Source organism: Vombatus ursinus, unplaced genomic scaffold (assembly GCF_900497805.2).
Source record: "Vombatus ursinus unplaced genomic scaffold, bare-nosed wombat genome assembly UNPS02014807.1, whole genome shotgun sequence".
NCBI classification, from domain to species: Eukaryota; Metazoa; Chordata; class Mammalia; order Diprotodontia; family Vombatidae; genus Vombatus; species Vombatus ursinus.
In genome coordinates this window covers 13,610,351-13,634,284 of record NW_020954585.1, presented here as the reverse complement: position 1 = coordinate 13,634,284, position 23,934 = coordinate 13,610,351, and the positions used below count along the sequence as shown (strand labels likewise).

The window sequence follows — 23,934 nt, the reverse complement described above, 5'->3', positions numbered from 1 at the left end:
AAAGAAAGAAAGAAAGAAAGAAAGAAAGAAAGAAAGAAAGAAAGAAAGAAAGAAAAAAGAAAGAAGTGGAATTTTGTTGATTTATTTTATTTTTGGTCCAAATCAGTGATTTAATTATTGCAGAAAACTACCTCTATCAATGGAGATTGACCATTATTCCATACTTTATAATCTTGGAGAATTGCCTGGGTCACTGGAATATTAAATAACTTAGCCTAGGCCATAAAAGAATTGAAACTAGTTCTTCCTTACTCCATGGCAAGCTCTGTATTCTTTCTAGCCTTCTATACACAGTGTCTCATTCTTTTTGGAGAGAAGGTGGGGAATTGGGAGGTGGCTGAGGAGCTGTGGTGGAGAAGAACTAGACCAAAACATATGATTTAATTCCAGCTGCCAATAAGAAAACTCCTTATATCAATGCACTCCAAGATCTGCTTTGCAACTTAGTCTTAGAGAATTGAATATGAATTATCATATCACTTTCTGAAAAAAAATTATAATCTGGGTCTCAGGAAGGAAGCATGCTATAGTAGAAGAGATAATGGATTTGGATTCAGAGAACCTGGGTTGAAATCCTGGCTGTGCAACCCACTACTTGTATGGCATTAGTCAAGTCACTTAGCCTCTATAAACCTCAGTTTCCTCAACTCTAAAATGAGGAGGTTAGACTGGATAGTCTTCTAAGGTCTTTTCTAGGTCTAAATCTATATTCCTATGAGCCTATTTAAACAAGATTGATTAAAATGTTAAATATCACAGTTCCTTTATAATGTATGAATTTACCACTTTAAAGTGTAACCTATTCAGGGTCACACACCACTTGCTATGTATGAAATGTTTCACTTAAAATTTGAAAGGGGTATATACTTTACAAGGTACAAACAGAACATCTCCAGAAGGGGCAGAACCTTAACATCTAATTTTCTCTGTTAGCTGACCAATATGTTGATGCATTTTGTAGCTATTTTCAATGAGATTTCCCTTTATGTTCTTTTCTCTCTGTTTTGGTCTTTGCTATATGAAATATGCTGTTAATTTGAGAGTTATTTTGTATCTTGCTTAATTGCACAATAGCTTTAATAAGGCTAATAAAGCAGAGCAGTTTAGTGACTTCCCCAAAGTCATACTAACTAGCAGTCAGGATTTGAAACTAGGCCCTCAGCCTCTAAATCTGGTCCTTGTTATACCATACCACACTCTCTTTTTAATGATACATGCAGTTTTCTTATCTATAACATTTTTATCTTCTGTAATGATGAATAAAATAACTAAGTGGAATATAGAACAATTAAAAATAACAATAACTATGAATCAGGCAACTGAAGGAATTAATACAATATATAACAGTAGATACACAATTCTATAAATAAGAGCATAAGCATTTCACAAAAAATAAAACTGAGGGAAAGTGAAATAATTTTTTCCACATGTTTTATAATACTGGGAGCAAATTTGATACTAAAACCTCTGAATCTCACTTATTATGCCATCCTCTGCATCTGTAATATGGTGTAAAGGATAGGACACTGGACTGAATTTTAGTTCCAGCTTCTTCATTTAATAATTGTGTGAATTTGGTTAAATCATTTAGCTTCTGTGAGCCAAGTCTTGAATGTCTTATCTGGAAAAAATGAATATAATCTTTCTCATGCCTATTTCTTTAAGTTATAGAGACCAAAAGGCAATGCACCAGAAAGTGCTTTGAAGTATATAAAGTACTAAGCAAATATAAATTATTATTATTATTTACTTCATTTCATTGTAGTTCAAAATTCAGTTTTATACTCTCAAAACACTTTAAAACATGGAGATCAAAATGATGCTGTGTCAGATTATTTTTCTATCTGAATAAATTTAGAAACAATTTCTAAGTTTATAGTTTCTCTTTCAGCAGGCTGTCATGATGATAGAATATTTCTAACTAGAGTAAGATGGGAAACAATTGATTAGATAACAAAGAGAATAACCTTTCTCATTTTAGCTTTTGATGTTATATTGAGCACTTTCAAATATTCATTGTCCAAACTGAAAATTTATTAGGAAAACAATATAGTTAAAAATAAAGAAAAAGTCAGTGCTCCTCATTTAAAGCTAATCATAAGGAAATAAAACACTTTTTTCTGTTAACATTAAATGGATGTTTGTTTTTTAATTCATTTGTAGAACATCTTCAATGTCAATGTATATTAGTCTTCAAACTAGTCACAGATTCTGGTAAACAAAAAATATTTACTGACTTGTGTCTTTATTTCACCTTCTTAAGACAAATCATAGAGGGAATAATCTTATTATCAGTTGCACAATTCTGATTTTCCATTTGTAATAGGTGATTCTAATTTGTTCCAAAGGCACCTGCAGAAACACATGTGTAAGGAGTGAGGGTGGGATGACTGGCCAATGACTTATTTGTCCCAGCAGGGGGTGCAGAATGCTCTGGTTGATGCCAGTCCAAACTGATGCTCCATAACCTACTTCTGAAGGTGCATGATAAGGGAGAATGGAAGGTCCCACCTGACCACTTTATAGCATGTGCAACATGTGTAAAAAGTTGAATGGAGAGCCCTGACCTTCACTCCACATAATCTGAAAGTATTCTGTGACAGCTTCAAATAGCTGCTAGGTGTGAGTAGAAGAAAGCACCAATAGGATAAAACTCTCTAGTTCTTTCCTTCTTTCTTTCCTTCTTTCTTTCCTTTTCTTTCTTTCTTTCTTTCTTTCTTTCCTTCTTTCTTTCTTTCTTTCTTTCTCTCTCTCTCTCTCTCTCTCTCTCTCTCTCTCTCTCTCTCTCTCTCTCTCTCTCTCTTTATTTGGCCCAAGACTGGACTCCCTTCTAGACTGTGGGTGGGTGATGCAAGCAAAGTGAGGGAATTGTATGACAGGTGCAGAGTCACAGGCATAGGCCCAAAGACAAGCAGGTCATTGGGGGAAGAATGAACAAGATTATTCTTCTTAAAGAGGTAAAGGACCACAGCAAGGCCATGGAAAAGGCAGTAAATATACACACACATAAATTTCTGAACATCCTTGAATTTCCTCTTCTCTTTGTTATTGATAAGATTTCTAATTATCCTTTTTCATTTTCTTTTACATTGCCAGGAGTAGAGAAGATTCTGAAACTAGGCGTTGTTGTTGGGGAGCAATAAGCAGATGTTTGCTACTTATGTCTATGGCTCCTATTAGTGATGCCTCTGCAAACTGAGCTAGTTATAGTGGCAAAAGGATTGGGATATATCCTGGAGAGCTGCAGAGATCTTAAGCAGTGTGGAACCAGCAAGAAGGACAGGACCTGGTAATGTTGTAAAGATCAGACCTGAACAAAACATGTAGTTACTATGAAACTCTAAATTTTTGTTGAGATTGAGTGGAAGGTCAATCTAAGCTCCCCAATATTTCCCTCCTAGTTTTTCCAATTGCTTGCTAAGCCAGTCTTGGTGAATCCTAAATCTGCATTCCTAATCCTTTCCTTCTATCTATGAGACAGGAGTAAGTGATAGAGAAAGGGAATATATTGCAAAGTTATTTCTTTGCTGTTTCACTATGCAAAAATTCCATTTACAGTCATATGACTATTAGAAAAACCAATCATTTGAGTCTATGAATGAAATCAGTCGAATAAGTGAAGGAGCTTTCCATAAATAGAAGGTGGGAACTTGAGAACAGAGATGAAAGATTTTCTTTTGGAATATATTCTATACCATACTGTACCCCTAGAATTATAATATATCTTAATCCAGCACCAACGTACCATGAGCTCTGTGAGCTGAGATGGTATGAGGGGAGGGTATCCTAAGTGTTGGCAGGCCGAGATCCCTCTCCAGAGCAGTGAGGATACTGTGACATATTAGGAAGCCAATGTATTTGCACAACTTGTGCACTTTGATAAAGTCACTAGACAAGTAGCCTGAGGATCTTGTTAATGGGGGCCAAAATATGTACTACACTTCCAGTGACAGACTGTTTTTCTATAAGTGGCAGAAAACAGAACAATGAGCCAGATCTAGATTGTTATTTCTTCTGCAGCATCAATAAGTGTACATACTTAGCCCACACCACCTGTCACACATTAATTTATATAACCATCAGCAAGAATCATTCTCATTGCAGGTTCATTTTCTTATGGTTCATACTTAAGCAAGATATCAACCTTAATGAATTTTATTTGCATGTTAATGGAGTTGAGGGGGGGAAGAAAGATCCATTTTAATTATCCTTTGCTATCAACTTACCTAATTACAAATTCATTGTTTTTGTTTGTTTGTTTGTATTTTGTCCTTTTCCCCCTCCCTCCTGTTGCCCTGCAGTATCCACAAAGGAAATCTAAATTGATTAATTTATGGAAGGCTAGAGATTATTTTCAGTGTTCTGACATCCCTCATAAAATCAAGATCATACTACGGAAAGGTGGGAAATGGAGTAGTATATTCACAAGTAACCAAGCCAAAAAGTAAATGGACCAGTCTAGTGAATAAATAAGACATTAAGGCCAACATCCTGGGGTGCCCAGTGACCTTAAAGCTAAAGAAAAAGGCAGAAGACAAGCAATCTTCTAATTAGACAACCCACTGTTTTTAATGTATGGGAGAGGAAGGTGTCATGGAAAAAGCTGAGATAATTACTAATGCCCAGCACATCAGGGAGAGATTAGAAGAAAGCAACTGTTTAAAATAATGAATTGCATTCTACTAGTGGGAAAGGAGCAAATAGCTCACTTTTTGGAAAAGTATTAATGCGTTCATGCCACTTGTGTACCATTTGGCAAATTACTTCTTCTAATGCACTAAATGATACTCTAGAGTTCGTGCACTTCCAAAAAAAAAAAAAAACAACAAAAACAGCAGGTGATTCACTCCACTCTTGCCAAGAGGAAGAGGCTCAAATTGTCCATGAAAAATTTCATTGACAAAGATGCATAGTCTCTAGTGTAACTTAACCCACACAAACACATATGTATGAAGTTCAAAACCAGAGAAATATTAATGAAATCACACTATTCTCTCTCATTTCAATCATGCTTCTATAATCAAAATTTCACTGGTACCTGTATTTCAATATAATATGTAACTTAAATGACCTGAAATACACATTGCATTTTACTAAATATAGGCTAGGAAGAATAGGTACTATTGTACTATTTGATTATTAAAGCATAACAATAGGAGGAAAAAAAACAAACAAACCCCAAAGGTTTTACCTATTATTGACTAGATCCCTGAAGCAATGGCCTAACCTATATCAATTAGTCAATTTTTTTTAATCCTTCCCTGAAAAGGGAAGCAGTGATTCTGTTTTTATTTATTATTTTCTTTTTTTTTAGTGAGACAATTGGGGTTAAGTGACTTGCCCAGGGTCACACAGCTAATATGTGTCAACTGTTTGGTCTGAGGCTGGATTTGAACTCAGGTCCTCCTGACTTCAGGAACGGTGCTCTATCCACTGCACCACCTAGCTGCCCCTTGTTTTTATTTTTTGTTTTTAAAATTTTGGGTTCCAAATTTTCTCCCTTCCTCCCTCCCCACCCACCCTCATTGAGAAGGCAAGCAGCTTGATACAGGTTATACATATGTAGTCATGCAAAACACTTCCATAGTAGTCATGTTGTGAAAAACTAAGTATATTTTCCTTCATCCTATCCCACCCCTCATTTATTCTATTCTCTCTTTTGACCCTGTCCCTCCTTAGAAGTGTTTGCTTCTGATTACTCCTTCCCCTAATCTGCCTTCCCCTCTATCATCCTCCTGCTCTCTTATCCCCTTCCCCCCCTATTTTCCTATAGGGTAAGATAGATTTCTATACCCTATTGAGTGCGTACTTTATTCTCTCCTTAAGCCAAATTCAATGAGGATAAGATTCCCTCATTCCCTCTCATCTTCCCCGTCTCCATTCCACTGTTATACCAATTAGTTCTTAACTTATTTCATGCACGTAGGAAATCATGGAAGTTTGTCTACATATTTACATGTGCCAAACTAAACAAGGAAAGTGAGTCTAGTATTATTGTTCATCAAACTCATATAAAATGTTCTCAAATACAAGAAGACTACTCTAATAGGGGGAAAAAATCCCAAAGGATTATTTGTTTCTCTTTATTCTATTCAGTAAGGGCCTGGAGACCTCTGATGTGACCAAAAAAAAATGAAATAAGATATTATTTCACATTTACCATAGTCTTTTTTTTTTTACTACTGCTCTGTGTTTCTTTGTTTTAGTCTCACTTGAAAACGATTGTAAAAGCATTGTTTTCCCTTTTCAGTAGACTTTGATGTTGAGATCAAAAATCTCTTCATAAAGAAAGTGTCCATAAAAAAGGATATACTTCTCATAAGTAAGTGACAAGACTGAATTTAGTTCTTAGGTATGACACTGATGACATGGATTACAAAATTATTTCTATAGAGGTGGAATTTTGCTATGTATATCATTGATATTACACATACATGCACACAAATTTAAAACTGCACTGTTTGGAAACCCCTACATCCACATATGTATATATATATACATATATATATATGTAGGAAATATACATATATAGGGTGCATTTATGAGATAGATGCAGTCAGATATAAATATTCAAAGAGGCCTGCTTATTTTTAATGCAGCCCTTCTTCTTCACAATTAATTTCAAATTTCATGTGACATAGAGAGTACCCAAGGAGACTCACCTTGAAAGGAAGGCAAAGATATTTTCATTGTGGATAGATAGCTTCTATTGTTTAATATGCTATGTGACATCTTCATAAAAAGTTATTTGTTAAGCAATTCAGCATTGTTTCATAATACAAAAAAGATTTCATTAAAATAATTATATTGAAATGTTATTAGCAGAGTTATGAAAAATATTGTATGATTACAGGATTTCAGAGATTCATATTAATAGAAGATCACAGGAACCATTTACTATATATATATATATATGTATATGCATATGCACATATACAATGCATATATACACATGCCTGTATTCTAGAGATATAAATATATGAATTCTGTGTATCTAGAATATGTATGTACATATACACACATTCATACATATACCTATGTATGTATATTCACATTGATCTGTAACCAGATTGTGATTAATGATTCAAAAGCCATGTCTGTTTAAGGGGAAGAATTAGCTAGAGCTTTGGAAAAGTGAATTTCTGATTTTCTAGCTTCAAGCTTCAAGAGAGGGGACATATAATTCCAAATACTCTTCATGTCCCTGAAAGGAGAAAAAAGAATCTGGGAAAAAGATCACATGAAGAGGAAATGGTACCTCAATCATGTTCCTAATCCCAGTTTCCTCTATAAGAGACTTTGGGGACTTTCTCCTTGGGTGAAATCTGTGATAATCTCTCCGTTGAGTTAAGATATTTTGTTCCCAATAGGAGAGCTCATTCACTGTGTGTATTTTGTTGTATATATTCTCATGTATTGTGTTGTATATATATTCTCATTTATTTTCTTTTATTTCTGTTTGCTATCATCTTGAATTAACAGATATATTTGCTATTTGCTATGTGTGTTCATTGTGAAACTGGAATTTGTTGGGAAGAGGGTCAAACCTTGAATATATAGCTTGGGACACTCTTTCCAAGTTAAAGGATAGCAATCAGGATCTCAGTTTGAACCTAACAATTATTTCCCCTATTCTGACAACATTTAGGGACAAGGGTGAATAGATGTAATTCTACCACCAAACCCTTCTCTGAGGAGAGTAGAGTGGCCAGACTCTGGCCCCAACCTTCAACTCCCTCCTGTCAGGAATAAAATTCTCCCTTGTAGAAGGGTGAGCAGAGGGGACCCTAAAGATATCTTATTCATGCCTCCCTGTGGGTCTCATTTAGACAGATCCATGGGAACACACATAAACTAAATGGACAAAACATATCACATACTCACTTATAAATATATGTGTATGTGTACATATACTCATGTGCATGTATGTGAAACAATCCAGGAAGTAGAGCAAGGAAAAAAGGAGAAGAATATTTGTTTTGGTTTTTTTTTGGTGAGGCAATGGGGTTAAGTGACTTGCCCAAGGTCACACAGCTAGTAAGTGTCATATGTCTGAGGTGGTATTTGAACTCGGGTCCTCCTGAGTCCAGGGCCAGTGCTCTATCCACTGCGCCACCTAGCTTCCCTGAGAAGAATATTTGGGAGAAAACTAACAGAGGTAGCAACAGAAATGAGGTTGTTATTAGAGTACACTACAGGCCACTTGGACAGAAAGAGGAAATAAATGGAGAATTTGGGTATCATATCAAAGTTGTGGCACAGAGTTATGATACAGTAATAACTAGAGTCTTCAATTACTAAAGTGAGGGTTGTAGTTTATCTGCTAGAAACAGAACAGCAAATACTCCCCTGGCTTTAATATAATTTCATTCATCTTTAACCATAGATGAATGATCCTCCTGTGAGTTTGACCCACTAAGACAGATTTCCAAGTTGAACCTGACAGCAGCACCCTGGCAATATGCTCCATTCTACTAAAAGAACTAGGTAAACTTTCTGGGGTTACCAGAATAACCCTCAGCTCTCTCTAATCCCTCAGCTCCACTTCTCTTTAGAGGCTAGCACTACATGTGGAGTGGTAGGTATGAAGACTCCTCTTTGTGAACATGATGTATTTCAATGAGAATTAGTCAAGTGATCTTGACTTAATGATGTAAGGCTCCCAATGGAAAAAGACACACATGCCTAATGTTGCATATGATATTTTTTGCTTTGAGCATAGAATGAACAAGTAAATGCATAAAAATTAATAAACAAAGAATAAAATGTATGCAACATATAAAAAAAATTGAAAGCTGTTAGCTCACAACTCTCTTAAATTCTGTAACTCCCCCTAGATATAGGATTGGGCTAGATACAGGACTGTAAATTAATAATTCAGTTTGAGTTCTCCCTTGAATGGACAAAAGAGAGCAATAGCAAAGTTCCTCCAGTGTGTTCAATTCATACTTCCTTGAACACTGATTGGAGGAATGAAGGAATGCATGATTTGATATGTATGATGTACATGTACATATAGAATTTAACTGAGAAAGGGAGGATAAATATAGGATGATAACTAGTAGGTATAATAGGATCAAGTATCATTTTGTTGATATTGTTTTGTTTTTATGATGGGATAGACATGGATGTGTTTGTAGACAGCAGGGAAAAGATGTCTACATAAATTGAAATTAAGAATATGCAAGCATTAGTCTATGAAATAAAATTCCCTGATGAATATGAGAATTCTGTGGACTCACCAGAGACCATGACGCAATGACAAGAAGCTACCAAATAATTAAAAGAAAAATCAAATTGTTAGATGAAAAATGTAGGAATGAGATTAGGAGGGAAATCAGAGATAACCAGGCAAAACAAAACAAAACAAAATAGTAACAACTGAATAGAAAATGGAGATACTCTCTAAAGGAGTAAGTGAAAAAGAGAAGGGGAAAGAGGGAGAGAGACAGAGAATACTAAAAGAAGTGGCAGAATAGAAGACAATAATGAACCATAGTTTTTTGACTTGTAAAGCTATCCCTCCCCTCCAGGGTTATATTTAGTTTTTCTGGGTAATACATTCATGATTTTAAGCCTTTATCTCTCACTTTTTGAAATATCACATTCCAAACTCTCTTCTTTATTTGTTAGCTGACAAATCTTGTTTGATCCATATTGTGATTCTTGATTATTTGAACTTTTTTTTTTTTTTTCCTGATTGCTAGTAGTAATTTTTCTTTCACATGTAGAGGCTCTGGATTTCAGCTAAGACATTTTTGGAAGTTTTCATTTTGACCCTTCTTTTAAGAGGCAACTAAGTAATCTATTTTCACTTTGCCATTTGGTTTTAATAGATCTGGGCAGTTTTCTATCATAGTTTATTGAAATATAAGGCAACCAGGCTCTTTGTGTGTGTGTGTGTGTGTGTGTGTGTGTGTGTGTGTGTATACACACACATACACATATACGTATATTCAAATATGTATGTACGTATGTATGTATAAGTGAAATCAAATTGTTAGATGAAAAATGTAGGAAAGTTATTAGTCCTTTGACCTTATTTTAATATTACTTGTTTTCTAATAAAATCTTTAACTTCAGATTGGTTCATTTCTAATATTTATTGGGTCTATTGTATAAAGTTTTGTACCTCTTATACCAAACTGTTAATACTCTTTCTTTTCTTTTCTCACAGTAGTTTCTTTTACAGTTTTCCCTCTATAGTTCTTATTTCATTTATAATATCAATCTAACACAAAAAAAAATTGTACTTCATTTTTTTTCCCATGAATTCTAGTTGACCTATTGGTCAAACTATGTTTTTCTTTAAGGCTTTGTATCATCTGCAAATTTAAGAAGTATGCCATTTGTGTTATCAATATAACTTATAAAACATATGTCCTTATGAAATGTATGATAAATAGTAATTGTTTTCTGTTGCTTCAATCACCTCAAATAATGGTTTCTAAATATTATATAGCCATAAACTCCCTTTAATACTAAAAAAAAAACCAAAATAACAACACCATGTCCCTTCATTTTTATAAAACTCCATGGGCCAATAAATTTATCAGCATGTTTTATTCTATTCAAGTAAAATTAATATTTTGTTATAATTATTATAATTTTTGTAAGAATACACATTTTAAACATGTAATAAATATAAAATGAATCATTGCTGTGCTGCTTTCACTGTCAAAGTATCATTGATTTAGAAATAGAAGCTACCTTTGAAGTTATCTAGTCTGATGTCCAGGTTCTACATCTTAAGAAACTAAAGCCAGAAAACTTAAATCATTTGTCTAAACTCACATAGTTATTAAACAGGACAATCCAGTTTTTAAATCCCTTCTTTTGATTTCAAATATAACCTTTGTTCTTATGAAACCATACTGCCTCCAAAAGGTAGAAAGAAAAGTGTGAGAAGCGATGACCAAGAGGAAAGGCTATAAACTTTAAGGAAAGAACTATTCTGAAATGTTGGTGGGATGAGAGAAAGGGAATTGGTAACCTCTCTCTCTCTCTCTCTCTCTCTCTCTCTCCTCATACTGTTGGCCCATCACCTGTAAAATGGGATGTTTCCTAACCTTATGACATTCTATGTCAGCTAAAGTGAATCCACAGGATTGGTCTTATACTTGTTAATTGTTTTCATTAAGAAAATGGATATTTAATATCTATAATAGCATTTTATTGTTGCAAAGAATTAGAAATAAAGTAGATGTTAGGGAAGTGACTAAATAAAGTCTGGTACATGAATGTAACAAAGTAATAAATGATGAATATAGCCATGAGCCCCTTTTGAGGGCTCACAATAGCACTGGCAATCTTCTTCCTCAGGGAGACAGCTGATACCTCAGTTCTAGGGATAATTCTGTGAACTGTTACTCCTTCTATTGTAGTTTATTAACCCCAGGGATGTTGTTCCCATTAATAATTAATCAGAAGACTTTGATCAAATGACATGACCAGAACAATTAATAAAAAATAATTTGCCCCCCCCAGAAAAAAAAAAAAAAACTTGAGGAATATTTTTCTATGTGTAAACACAGAGTCTAGGTCAGAGACATTGGGCACAAATGTGGTGCTGTGACATATGTATAAGGAATATATGTGGCCAACATAACTCCCAATACCAGAATGGTAAGGCCTTTATGTGATTTTTTTCTTCAGAAAGTCCTTGCAGAGTTAACTTTGGGCAGGGGTGTCAGATTGATGAGCTGCTCTCTTATTCAGTTAGACTGGCTCCCCAGGCCAATTATGTCCTTCATAGTACAGATGAGTTGATCCATTGGGTTTCCTCAGTTTACTCTTGGATGAGTAATTACAATCTCTATCACTTTAGTCTTCAGGTTCAGCTGGGTCTTATTACATTTTGTGAGCTTGAATGTTATTGCACTCTATCAGAACAGGTAGCGACTCTTAGCAAAGGAATGATAATAGTACCTGTATCTCAGTTTACTTCGGTCTTTGTATCATAGATCTTTCACCTTTCAGGAAGAATAAGTAAGAGTTACAGTCAGTCTGTCATATTCTAGAATTATTTTTGCTTCTGAGTTGAATTTATCAGTGAAAGACCTCATTCCAAGTAATGGTGACCCTCCCCATCCCTACTACGTTTCCCATATTCCTAATGTGTCTTATGCAAATGAATGGTTGGAGTCAAAGATATTAATATAGTTTGTACCCTGGAGCAAGTTCGTTGTCTCTGCTCACCAGTTTTTATGCATTACAGCATTATAGTTTTGAATTCAGAGCCTCAGAATTCAATGAAAGGGATCATTTCATTTAGAACTGAAAGTACTTCACTCTTGTATTTCATATTTTCTGCCATTTTCCCTTATAACCTTTAACTTTGCTAGTCTAAACAGAGCACATACTTACATGACCAATTCAAAGATATGTGGAATGATTTATATGAACTCATGTAATAGGAAATAGAACTTAGAAGATAAAATATGCAGTGAGTAAATGGAAAGGTCAATAAAATAAAACTGAATGTGAGAAATTATAATAAACAAGCTTGGCCTGAAGAAATTTAAAAAAATAATTTCCCTAACTTCTTTGTAAATGTGGGGATTGTGGAGTGAAGAATAGTACTTTTTAGATTTGGTGAGGTGCTTTTTTTTTCTTTTTTCTTTTTTGTTATAAAGTACAACTTGCTAAACAGAAGAAATGTAAATTTTTCACAAATTAAAATGATATAAAATATAAAGTATGTATATAATATTTAAGTGGATATTTACGTTGTTTTCCTAAAAATATATATACACAATAATTTTGACTTTTGCTTCATATCTTCTCCCAAGCAGAGAATCTTGCTTCCTGGTCCCCCACAGTTTCCCCAGTTTGTGAAACTCTGGCCTATATACTACAAGGAGATCATAGAAAGAGGAAAAAGATCCATGTTACAAAAATATTTATAGGAGTTCTTTTTGTAATGACAGAGAAGGAAACTAAATGGCTGCCCATCAATTGGAGAATGGCTAAAGTAATGATGGTATATGAATATAATATAATATTATTGAGCTATAAGAGATGATGAAATAGACAATTTCAGAAATATATGGAAGACCTGTATGAACTGACCCAGAGTAAAACAAGCAGAACAGAGGGAAGTATTTATACAATAACAAAGACATTGTAAAAACAAATAACTCTGAAAAGTTTAAAAATTCTGATCAATGCAATGACTAATTGTGATTTCAAAGGATCAATAATGAAATATACCTTTTGAAAGAGTGATGATGAACTCAGGGTGCAGATTGAGACATATATTGTATTTAGATGTTGCTAATGCAGAGATTAATTTTCTTTGACTAGACATATTTTCATGAAAGAATTATATATATGTATATATATATATATTTTCTTTTTTCCTAATGGAAAAGAGGAAAGGGAAGAAGAAAAAATATTTAAGTGAAAAAAATTAATTAAAAAAAAAGAAAAAATAGAACTCTGTCCTACAGGAAGGCCTTGATTATTCTGTGGAGAGAATAACGTTCATCACAATTAAAGTGATCAATAAATATTAAACAATTGCACTGTTAAGGAAAAGCTGGAAAGGAAGAGAAAGACAGAGGAAGAAAGAGATGGAGACAGAAACAGACAAGGCAGAGAGACAAGGAGAAAAAATGATTTACATGGGGCAGCTAGGTGGCACAGTAGATAAGAGCACTGACCCTGGATTCAGGAGGACTTGAGTTAAAATCCAGCCTCTGACACATAACATTTACTAGCTTTGTGATCCTGGGCAAGTCACTTAACCCCATTCCCTAGCCAAAAAAAGAAAAAAAAGTGATTTACAACTGTGTTCATGTTTATTAAACCCTCTATTGTGCTTAACTTTGGAGATACAAAAATAAATAACAATATAGTCCTTGCCCTCAAGGTTCTCTCAATCTAATGACAGGGGAGTGAGGAAGTATTACAATAGATCCATGGTTAAGAGGTGGCTGGGTGATGAAATGGATAGAGCAGTCAACGTGGATCACAAAGACCTAAACTCAAACCAGCCTCAGACATTAATTAAAGCTATGTGATCCTGGAAAAGACACTTACACTCTATTTGCCCCAGTTTTCTGATCTGTAAGATTGAGCTAACAATATCACATTCCTTTCAGGGTGAGATAATATTTGTAAAGTGCTTTGCCAACCTTAAGGTCCTATACAAATGTTAGCTGTTGTTGTTATTGTTATAAAGGTGGAAGAAAGAAGAATGTGACAAGGACAAAGCAAAAATCCAGACAAAGATCTACAAGAAAATTTGAGGAGAAAGAAGTTCCTGTGCATTTGTTTTGAGTTCAGTTTTCTGCCTTTCCTTGAGAGTGCTGCCAGCATTTCTACTCGAGCGTAGTAATTTATTTGTATCTCAAGCATACCCACACACAGTTAGCCACACTACCACAGGGGTAATATATACAGGATAATACTAATGGAGCGTACAGACATTTTTATATCCCATTCCTTCAAGAGTCAATGCTAGAGTGAACAAATCAAATCAACCAAATAAGAACTGAGCAACAAAGATTTTTTTTTTCTCTAGGGATCCCCCCCCTGAAATATTCATACATCTAAAAGATCTATTTTATTCTCTCAATAATCTAGCTCTAATTTAAACCAAGGGGTGTGTAAGTAGTCATGTATCATGTATTCATAATAATGATATACTTTTGGTAACTGGATTGCTGCCATAGCAATTAAAAACCTTAATTTCTAAAACATCGCAGACCAACTTGGCAGACACAAAGGCATTTAAACAGTATTTAAATGTGTAAGTGATCATTTCAACCAGGTTTTGAAATATTACTGATGTTCCAACTAGTCTTATGCTTACCTCTCCCCAAGCATGGCCACAATGAAAGTAGTAGCTGTTTTAAGTCAGAGAGGTATAACTTGATTAAGGTTTCCAAATGAGTACATTCTAATAAGCTTCTTCCGGCATTCTGTCTAAATTTCAATATTTCATAAAATACAGCATTTAATATTTGAAAATCTTATGATTTTGCAAAATAATAATGTAATGATTGAAAATGGAGAAATTCAGTACAAATTAATAGAAGCAAAGGAAGGAAACTTACCATCTCTTCGGTTAAGCCTTGCAAACCCAGGGCTATGGCTGCTAGAGAGCTCTGAGGAACAACTGAACGATGACTGAGGCAAAGCTGAAACCAACTGATCATCACAATTATCTGTTAAGGAAAAGCACCATGTTCAGATTAATACATAGAATTATATTTTCTTGGAACCCACAAATAAAGAAAGCAAAAGGAATCACCTACCAGAACAGGGGGACCTGGGGCCTCAAGGCCATATGTGACCTTTTAGGTCTTTGGGTGTGGCCTTTTGACTGAGTCCAAGTTTTACAGAATAAGTCTTTTTATTAAGTGGATTTGTTCTGTGAGATGTGAATTCAGTTAAAGGACCACACAAGAGGACCTAGAGGGCCACATGTGACCTCAAGGCTGCAGGTTACCCACCCCTGCTTTATTACAATTTTCAAAAAGCTCATTCCTGATCAAAATTTTGTCTCTTTTGTGATCTTCTCTGTCCTACCCAAACCCAGTAATAACATTATCTTTGTTAATGTTTTATCCATCTTTCTAAGTTTCATCTCTTATTTGCCTTGACTTCTTTCATTCCCTAAATTCTTCTGCTAACTCCAGAGACAAGCTTGATAGATGGTCCACAGTTCTAGAGCTTCTATTTATGGGAACTGGTACTGGCATCTGCCTTTTCAGTTTAAACTCAAGTAACAAGTAGTACTGACCCAGATAGACGTGTGCTTCTTGCACTGTTGAAGGGAGGTCTGTATTATGCTCAATTACCAACAACTACAAAAATGCTAGCAGCTCTTAAAACTACATGGAAAGCAGAGTTGATTGGCCCAGTACTGCATGTGTATTGAAAGTAGAAGAGGTATCAAAACATCAATGTACCATTATTAACATGCAGGTCTCTGGTTTTCCATAGAAAAAATATATAGTATTTCAGAAAAGGAACTAACTCCAGTTCACAATCAATTGTGCATAAGCAAGCAGGTTCTAATCAATAACTTGGATGTTAAATCCCTCTCCACCACAATTACTATACAGGCCATGTATTCATTCTCCATTTATTTTTGCAAAATATAAATTGAGAATCAATACCAGTTCTACTTTTAGCTGAAGGAGAACTGACTTAAACACCAGAAAAAGTGTACAAATGCCCTTTCTGTACTGTAATGGCACTGCTGTCTGAAAAAAAAAGAAAAAGTAAGCAAAATATATGCCATTTGAGAGGAAGAAAAATATTACAAAACAGAAACTCTTTTTAGGGTCAGGAACACATCATTTATATAGTAAGTTATAGAAAAACCCTGGAGTCAAAGTGTTATTTTCATGGTATCCAAGTGCCAATTTGTAATAAAAAGAAAATGCCATATTTTTTTCAGTGACATTTTAACCTTCAAAAAAAAAAAAAAACAAACCCTAACTCTTTATATACTACACAACCTCTCTTCAGAATTTATTTCTCAAACTAATAGATGTATAGGTCTCATAAGTGAGTGTGTGTGTGTGTGTGTGTGTGTATAGAAACACAATGGGGTAGATAGCGTGGTGGCCTTGGACTCAAGAAAAACTGGGTTCCCATCTAACTTGGACATACTTGTGGTGTAACTCCAGGCCAGTAATTTAACCGCACAAAGCCAGAGGCAACTTTCTAAGACTGAGTTACAAAGAAGATAGTACTCTGAGCTGGATAAGGTTCCTTAGTGTTAATAGTCTCTTCTCATTGTGTGACAAACTTTCTCTGATTGAATTGGACAGGCAATTTAGGATTGGCTGGCTAAAATATTGACCACACTACAGGAAGGCCCTTAAAAACCTGAGCTCCTCAACTATGTAGCCAGTTCAGTCATGAGTCAGCATTTGAGTAAGAACACAGATCTCTGAAAACGAACAAGTCAGGGTGGGAAGGAGAGGGGAAAAGAGGGGATTTTGTCTTCTCATCCTTCCCCTCCTCCTCCCCGGCATTGGCAGTCAATCTCAGAAGTGGAGCTATTCGATGAATAGAAGTCATTGTATCCAAAGGGGATAGACATACATTCTTGAGATAGACAAGACGAGTTTAAAAAGAGGCAGTGATGCTGCTGCGAAAGGCCTAGGAGTGAGATTTCTGGCAAAGAAAAGATCTGGCCATGGCTTCCAGAGAGAGATACAGCTAGCCTTGGCACTTGAATTTCATACTGTGGAGAGGAGCAGATCCTGAATATTCAGATGCATAACCCATATACCAGAGAGTAAGCATCTGATAGATTACAAACTCTTTAAGGGCAGGGGCTGTTTTTTGTGTTTGTTATTTTTTTTTGCCCCTTTTCTGTATCCCCAGAATTTTATTGATTGATTGATCTGTGTGAGGATTCCATAAAATGAAAAGGACATGGGTGTCCTATAGTTCCAAATGTATGAGGAGGTATTGTTTTTATAGCTACTGTTTTTACTGTTCTTACTATGACATCTTAGTAAATTTTTGAGCTTTTCCTTTGAACTAATTGTGGCTAACTATTAAATTGGTAGTTTGAAAAGTCAGCTATTTGTGCTGAATCAGTTTGGGTGACTTTATTTAAAAGAAAAACAAAACAAAAACAAACATTTTTAACTTTGAATACACAGCAGGTGGCCTGCATAAGATGGTGGTGGCACATGCTCCCTAACCCCCTCTTCTTATTTGAAACATGGACCAATCAAAATGCATAGGGAGGAGCTGAGAGGCACTAATCCCATCTCCTTGTGATTATGTGATCCAATCAAAATACCTTTGATCAAACATGGAAGATGATTACTCTTATCCATAAAAAAAATAGAGCACAACTTGAATGGAGGCTGGCCCTCCCAAGGTGTTTCTGCCTTGGTATGTAGAATAAAATCCTTTTAACTTAATGAGTTTGGCTCTTTCATCCTGGCAAAGGCTGAACAAGGATTTCTTTTAACAGTAGGGGTTTGTGGATAATGGTTTTAGAAGTAAATACCCACAAATATGTGCAAGGGTAGGAGCTACTCTCTAGGTAGACATAAGGCAATGCAAATTCAATTGGGAAAAAGGTCAGAGAGGGGGTGACGCTTCCCCTCCTCACTTTCTAGATGCCCTTCTGATGTTGCCTTCATCCATTAGAATGTAAGTTCCTTGAGAGCAGAGAATATCTTGCATGCTTTTATTTGAATCCCCTGCATTTAGCAATGTCAGGCACACAGTGAGTACTTAATAAATGTTCTATTTATACACATATGTGGGAATATATATTAATATGCATATACATATATAGTTTATAATACATAATATTTATGCAAATCTCACATACACATTTTTCCTTGCTTAGGCTTATATAGTTAAAATAAAGTGAGCAGTTACATAGATTCTCTAGTTAATTCAGTCCCTAATACTTGCTCTTAATGAAAATAGTATTTCCATATATGTATAGCTAAAATATTAAAGAACACTAATTGACTGGATGGAATTTTGAGGGCTCATTTGGATAAATCCCTGCCTGCAAGCATTGAAATGGCTAAGCTATCCAGGACAAGTTATTATTCTGTTTATCTTGGAAAATATTAAAGGATGGAGACAGCCCATTCTCCTTTGTTAGCTGCTTCAGTGACTTGTCAGCCTGACAGATCAGAAGTCCTTCTTTATGTAGGAAGAACTAGTCACTTTGAATCTGATCTTTGAACTCTTTAAACAAGCCAATTGCTGAACAATTTAATAAATTTAGCTCTTCAGATGTGGTAGGCTGATTTGGATTTGTCTGACAAGACTATTACTTGAAAAACAATTATCTTGGTTATCATCCCACAAAGTATAAATTCAGAGATTCTGTCCAACTTTCCATTGTTTCTCTTCAGTCTATCATGCTTCTTTTATTTTTACTCATTCATTCATTCATCTATTTGTTTTTTTGTTTTGTTTTGTTTTGTTTCCAGATAACTTCTTCATCTCCTTGTCAATCAGACCTCACATATGTGTCGAATCAGTAATAATTTTGTATCCAATTGCCAGCCTGAAAATCTGATTGTTTATACATAATTTAAAGAACATATTTATTTAATGAAGTGTTTTATCCTATAGACAGCAAAAGAAATGACTAAAGAAGGAAATCTAACTATTCTGTTTCCAATATAAATTGTCTGCCTTGTAATTAAAATTTTTACTCATCATACTTTCTTAAAGTGAGATTCTCAGTTTAGATAGCATGTTTAAATAGCATGCTTTCTCCATTCAAAAATTTGGTTCTTCTAAATAATATTTTCAATCTATATATAAAATTGACTTCATTTCTAGTGCTCATCAAAAGAAACATTAAAGCAAGAATAAGTTACAGAAGAACTGCATTCTAAGCCAGGATTTTGCATGCAACTGAGCCATTCTTCATTTAAATAAGAAAATAAATCATTGAATGTTCAGTGAATCTATTTTTTCCCCAACTGCAATTTGTAACAGTATGTCAGTGTTATACTCTATAATGGCTCTTCTTATCTTATTTTTTTTTTCTGTTCAGATCAACTGAACAGTATGCTCTGCTACACTTCCCAAAGTTAAGTAGAGTAATCATATTCTGTAATATTGAATACCATCACAATTAAACAAGATCTTTATATTAAAGTTGAAATAAGCTGACACTATTTAACACTTGTTTTACTCTTTCTAATTTGGCTAATTCTTTTTTCTCCTTGGTAAGTCCTCAGATACTTTTCCACTTTTTGATCTAAATTCCTGAAGGACTACCCCATTTAGAGAAAACTAAAATTACTTAGAAGATATTGTAGTGTCAGGATTCAGGGATCAGTAGCTCTCTCTTTCTCTCTCTCTCTCTCTCTCTGAGGAAAGAGGGGGAACTTTATTTTAAGATAATTTTTAACATTCATATTTTACAAATTTTGATTTCTAAATTTTCTACCTCCTTTCTTCACCTTCTCCCTCTCTGAGATGGTAAGCATTTTGATGTAGGTTATATATGTGCAATAACACGAAGCATACTTTTATGTTAGTCATATTGTAAAAGAAGACACAGAGCAAAAGAAAAGAAAACTAAAGAAAGTGAAAAACAGTTTGCTTTGATTTACATTCAGACTCCATCAGTTCTTCCTCTGGATGTGGAAAGCATTTTTCAATCATGAGTCCTTTGTCTTGGGTCATTGTATTGCTGAGAACAGCTAAGTCATTCATATTTGATCATTATACAATATTGCTGTTACTATGGATAATGTTCTCCTGGTTCTGCTCACTTCACTTTGCATCAGATTTTGTAAGTAATTCTAGGTTTTTCTGAAATCAGCCTGCTTATCATTTCTTATAGCACAATAGTATTTCATTACAATCATATACCACAACTTGTTTAGCGATTCCTTAATTTATGGACATTATCTCAATTTACAATATTTTGCTACCACAAAAAGTGCTGCCATAATTATGTTTGCACATGTAGGTCTTTTTCTCTTTTTTATGATCTTTTTGTGATCAGACATAGTAGTGGTATTGGTGGATCAAAGGATATGCACAGTTTTATAACCTTTTGAGCATAGTTCCAAATTGCTTTCCGGAAGGGTTGGATCAGTTTACCACTCTACCAACAGTGCATTAGTGTCCCAATTTTCCTACATCCTTTCCAACATTTATCATTTTCCTTTTCTGTCATATAAGCCAATCTGATAAATGTGAGGTGGTACCAACTCTTTTTTTTTTCTGTGAGTCAATGGGGGTTAAGTGACTTGTCCATGGTCACACAGCTAGTAAGTGTCAAGTGTCTGGTCTGAGGTTGGTTTTGAACTCAGGTCCTCCTGAATCCAGGCCTGATGCTCTATGCACTGCGCCACCTAGCTTCCCCCTCAACTCTTTTTTTTTAAATACAATGTTTATTGATATTTTTCTATTTCTTATATGACCATAGTTATGCCACATAGTTATTCCCTTCTCTCTCCCTGAGAGTCATTCCATATAACAAATAGTATTTTTTAGAGAGGAAAAGAAACAACAGAACAACCTATCAATACATCGAAAAGTCTGTGCAAATCTGCTTCAGTCTTTCAGGAATTTAGATATTACTCAATGTACCAGAATCTGTTTGCTCTATCTAACTTTGGAAAGCCATAACCTCTGGGTCACTGTCTTGTCTTGAATTGACACTGTGAGTGCCTTTGTTGCTTTGGTCCTCAAACTCTACAGGGCTTCCCCTTGATCTATACTGGCTTTAAGGACACTGAAGGCTTTGATGGGGCAGATTTTACCATCCAAACTACCTGATCTGATGAAAATCACTGAAAATCCTCACTGCTAGAATTTGATGATACGGAATTAGTTGCTTCTTGTCTCATAAAGTATGTCTGAGTGGGTTGCTTTTTGTTGTACCTACTCTGGGAAAAAAGGGTCCCATTCTTAATTCTCTGGGACTTTCTCAAAGCTTTCAAGTGATCAGTCTTTCTCAAAGAGATAACTCTTATTATTTGCCTCTGGGGACCCCTTTCCAGTAACCAAAAAAAGCCCCATTCTCTTTTCATGTAGTGATTTGTGGCACTTGGAGCTCAGCCAGTCTGAGGAACAGGTTTTCCTGGAAGTAGTTGTCAGAAGGCTATTTCATTAGTCAATCAACATTTATTAAATACCTGCTAGGTGCTAAGCCCTGCAGAGACCAAAAAAAAAAGGGGGGGGAAAGACAGTCTGCCCTTAAGGAGCTCACTGTTGTATGGAGGAGAAAACAAGCAAACATATACAACAAGCTATATAAAGGAAAGATGGGAAATAATTAAAATCAGTAAGGCACTAAAATTAAGAGAGATTGGGAAAGACTTCTTATAGAAGGTGTGATTTCAGGAGAGACTTAAAGAAAACCAAGGAAATCAGTAGTTGGAGATGAGGAAGGAGAGCATACCAGGCATGAGGGATAACCAAAGAAAATACTCAGTCCCAAGATTGTCTTGTGTGTGGAACAGCAAGGAATCCAGAGTAATTAGATCAAAGAATACAAGGCGTGTAGTAAGATGTTAGAAAATTGAAAAGGTAGGATGGGGCTAGGTTATGAAAAGGACTTTTCATACCAAACTTTTTTTTTTATTTGATCTTGGAGATAATAGTAAATCACTTGATTTTATTGAGTGGTGTGTGTGTGTGTGTGTGTGTGTGTGTGTGTGTGTGTGTGTGAGACATAATCAGACCTACACTTTAGGAAAATGACTTTGGTGGCTGAATGGAGGATGGATTGGAGTGGGGAGAAACTTGAGGCAGGCAATCCACCAGCAGGCTATTCCAGTATTCCAGGTGTGAGGTGATAAGGATCTATGTTAAAGTGGGAATGAGAGAGGTGAGAAGGGGGCATATATGAGAGACATTGCAAGAGTGAAATCCATAGGCCTTAGAAACAGGTTGGGTAGAGGAGGTGAGGAATAGCAAGGAATTAAGGATAGCACCCAGGTTGTAAACCTAGGATGAGAAGTTGTACAATAGTAGGGAAGATTAAGGAAGGTTTAGAGGGAAAGGTAATGTGTTCTATTTTGGACATTTTTAGTTTAAGATGTCTACTGGACATCCAGTTTGAGATATCTGCAAGGCAATTGGAGATACAAGATTGAAAGTCAACTTAGAGATTAGGGCAGAATAGGTCAATTTGAGAATCATCAGAAGAAAAGTGATAATTAAGGCTGAGGGAATTGATGAGATCACCAACTAAAATATTTACAGAGGGAGAAGAGAAAAGGATCAAGACAGAACCCTGAGGGACATCTATAGTTAGAGGGCTTGATCTGGATGAGGATTCAGTAAAGAAGACTGAGAAGGAACAATCAGATAGGTAGGAGGAGAAGCAGGATATAGTGGTACAATATTCATAAGATCTAGAGATAAGAGAGCATCAATGTGAACAGGGTGATCAAAAGTGTCAAAGGTTGTAGGAAACTCCTTGAGAATGAGGATCAAAATTGAATTTGGCAGTTAGGGAATCATTGCTAACTTTGGAGAAAGCAGTTTCAGTGGAACGATAAAGCTGGATGCCAGAAGGAAGAAGTTGAAAGAAAAGTGGAGTCACCTATTGAATATGAGATTTTCAAGGAGTTTAACTGTTTAAGGAGTTTAACTGAAGAACAGGGCAATAGTCATTGGAGATAGAAAGATCAAATGAGAGTTTTTTCAAGAAAGTAGAGACATGGATTTTATTTAGGAAGTTGCAAATGAGCCAATAGATAGGGAGGAACTAAAAATAAATGATCAAATGGAGATGAAAAAGGGCAATGTATTGATGGACACGAGGTGGAATGGTATTTTGCTTGAGCAGAAAGAGGTGTTAGCCTTGGTAAGGAGTAAGGTCACCTCTTTCTGCGAGATAGGGATGAAGGAGGAAATAGTGGCAAATGGCAAATGAACAATCTGAGATGAGGAAGAGGGGAGAAGAGGGTGCTCTATGCAAATATTCTCTATTTTTTTCTGTAAAATATGAGGCAAGGTTTTCAATAAAGAGAGTGAGAAGATGGAGAGCCATGGGAGGTTTGAGGAGGAATGGGGAAGTTTGGAAGAGCCAAGGTGAAGAGGGTGATAGTGAGTTGATAAAGGATGTATAGTAGAATTTTCTAGCATCAATGAAAATCCAGTTTAGGCTGTATAATGTAAATTTGTATTGGACCTAGTCAGACAAATTGTGGGATTTTCTACACCTGCATTCAATAGTAAATGTGTAGGAACAAAGGAGGTAAGTGGCAGGAGTGATCCAAGGATGAGATTTGACAGTGCATAATTGCAGATATGACTAAGGGGCTGGGAATTCAAGGGAGTTGGACAGTGTAGAGTGTTATTGATAAGGAGTAAAGAAAGGGAGAAGAACCTGCAGTGACTTTTGCGGGGAGATGACTTGGGAGAGTGGTCAAGGAACTGGAGGATGTTATGGACAAAAAGTAGGGGTTTGTAAGAGAAGTCAGAGGGAAGGTTGAAAATTCA

General features: G+C 35.4%; 1 protein-coding gene across 6 annotated transcripts in view; it reads right to left on the bottom strand.

Moving 5' to 3' along the window:
* The window catches only part of LOC114052343 (contactin-associated protein-like 4), a 587,798-nt gene that overhangs the window by 449,753 nt on the left and 114,111 nt on the right, over window positions 1-23,934 (bottom strand). For 4 of the 6 annotated variants that reach the window (XM_027874899.1, XM_027874901.1, XM_027874900.1 and 1 more), the window contains exon 1: window positions 15,063-15,165. Coding sequence is in view for 2 of the 6 variants with exons in the window: in XM_027874897.1 (XP_027730698.1) it covers window positions 15,063-15,173 (111 nt within the window). In the remaining 4 variants the exon portion in view is untranslated. Of the gene's footprint in view, window positions 1-15,062; window positions 15,174-23,934 lie in introns of those variants that run through there. The other 2 variants (XM_027874897.1, XM_027874896.1) reach the window with 1 other exon arrangement.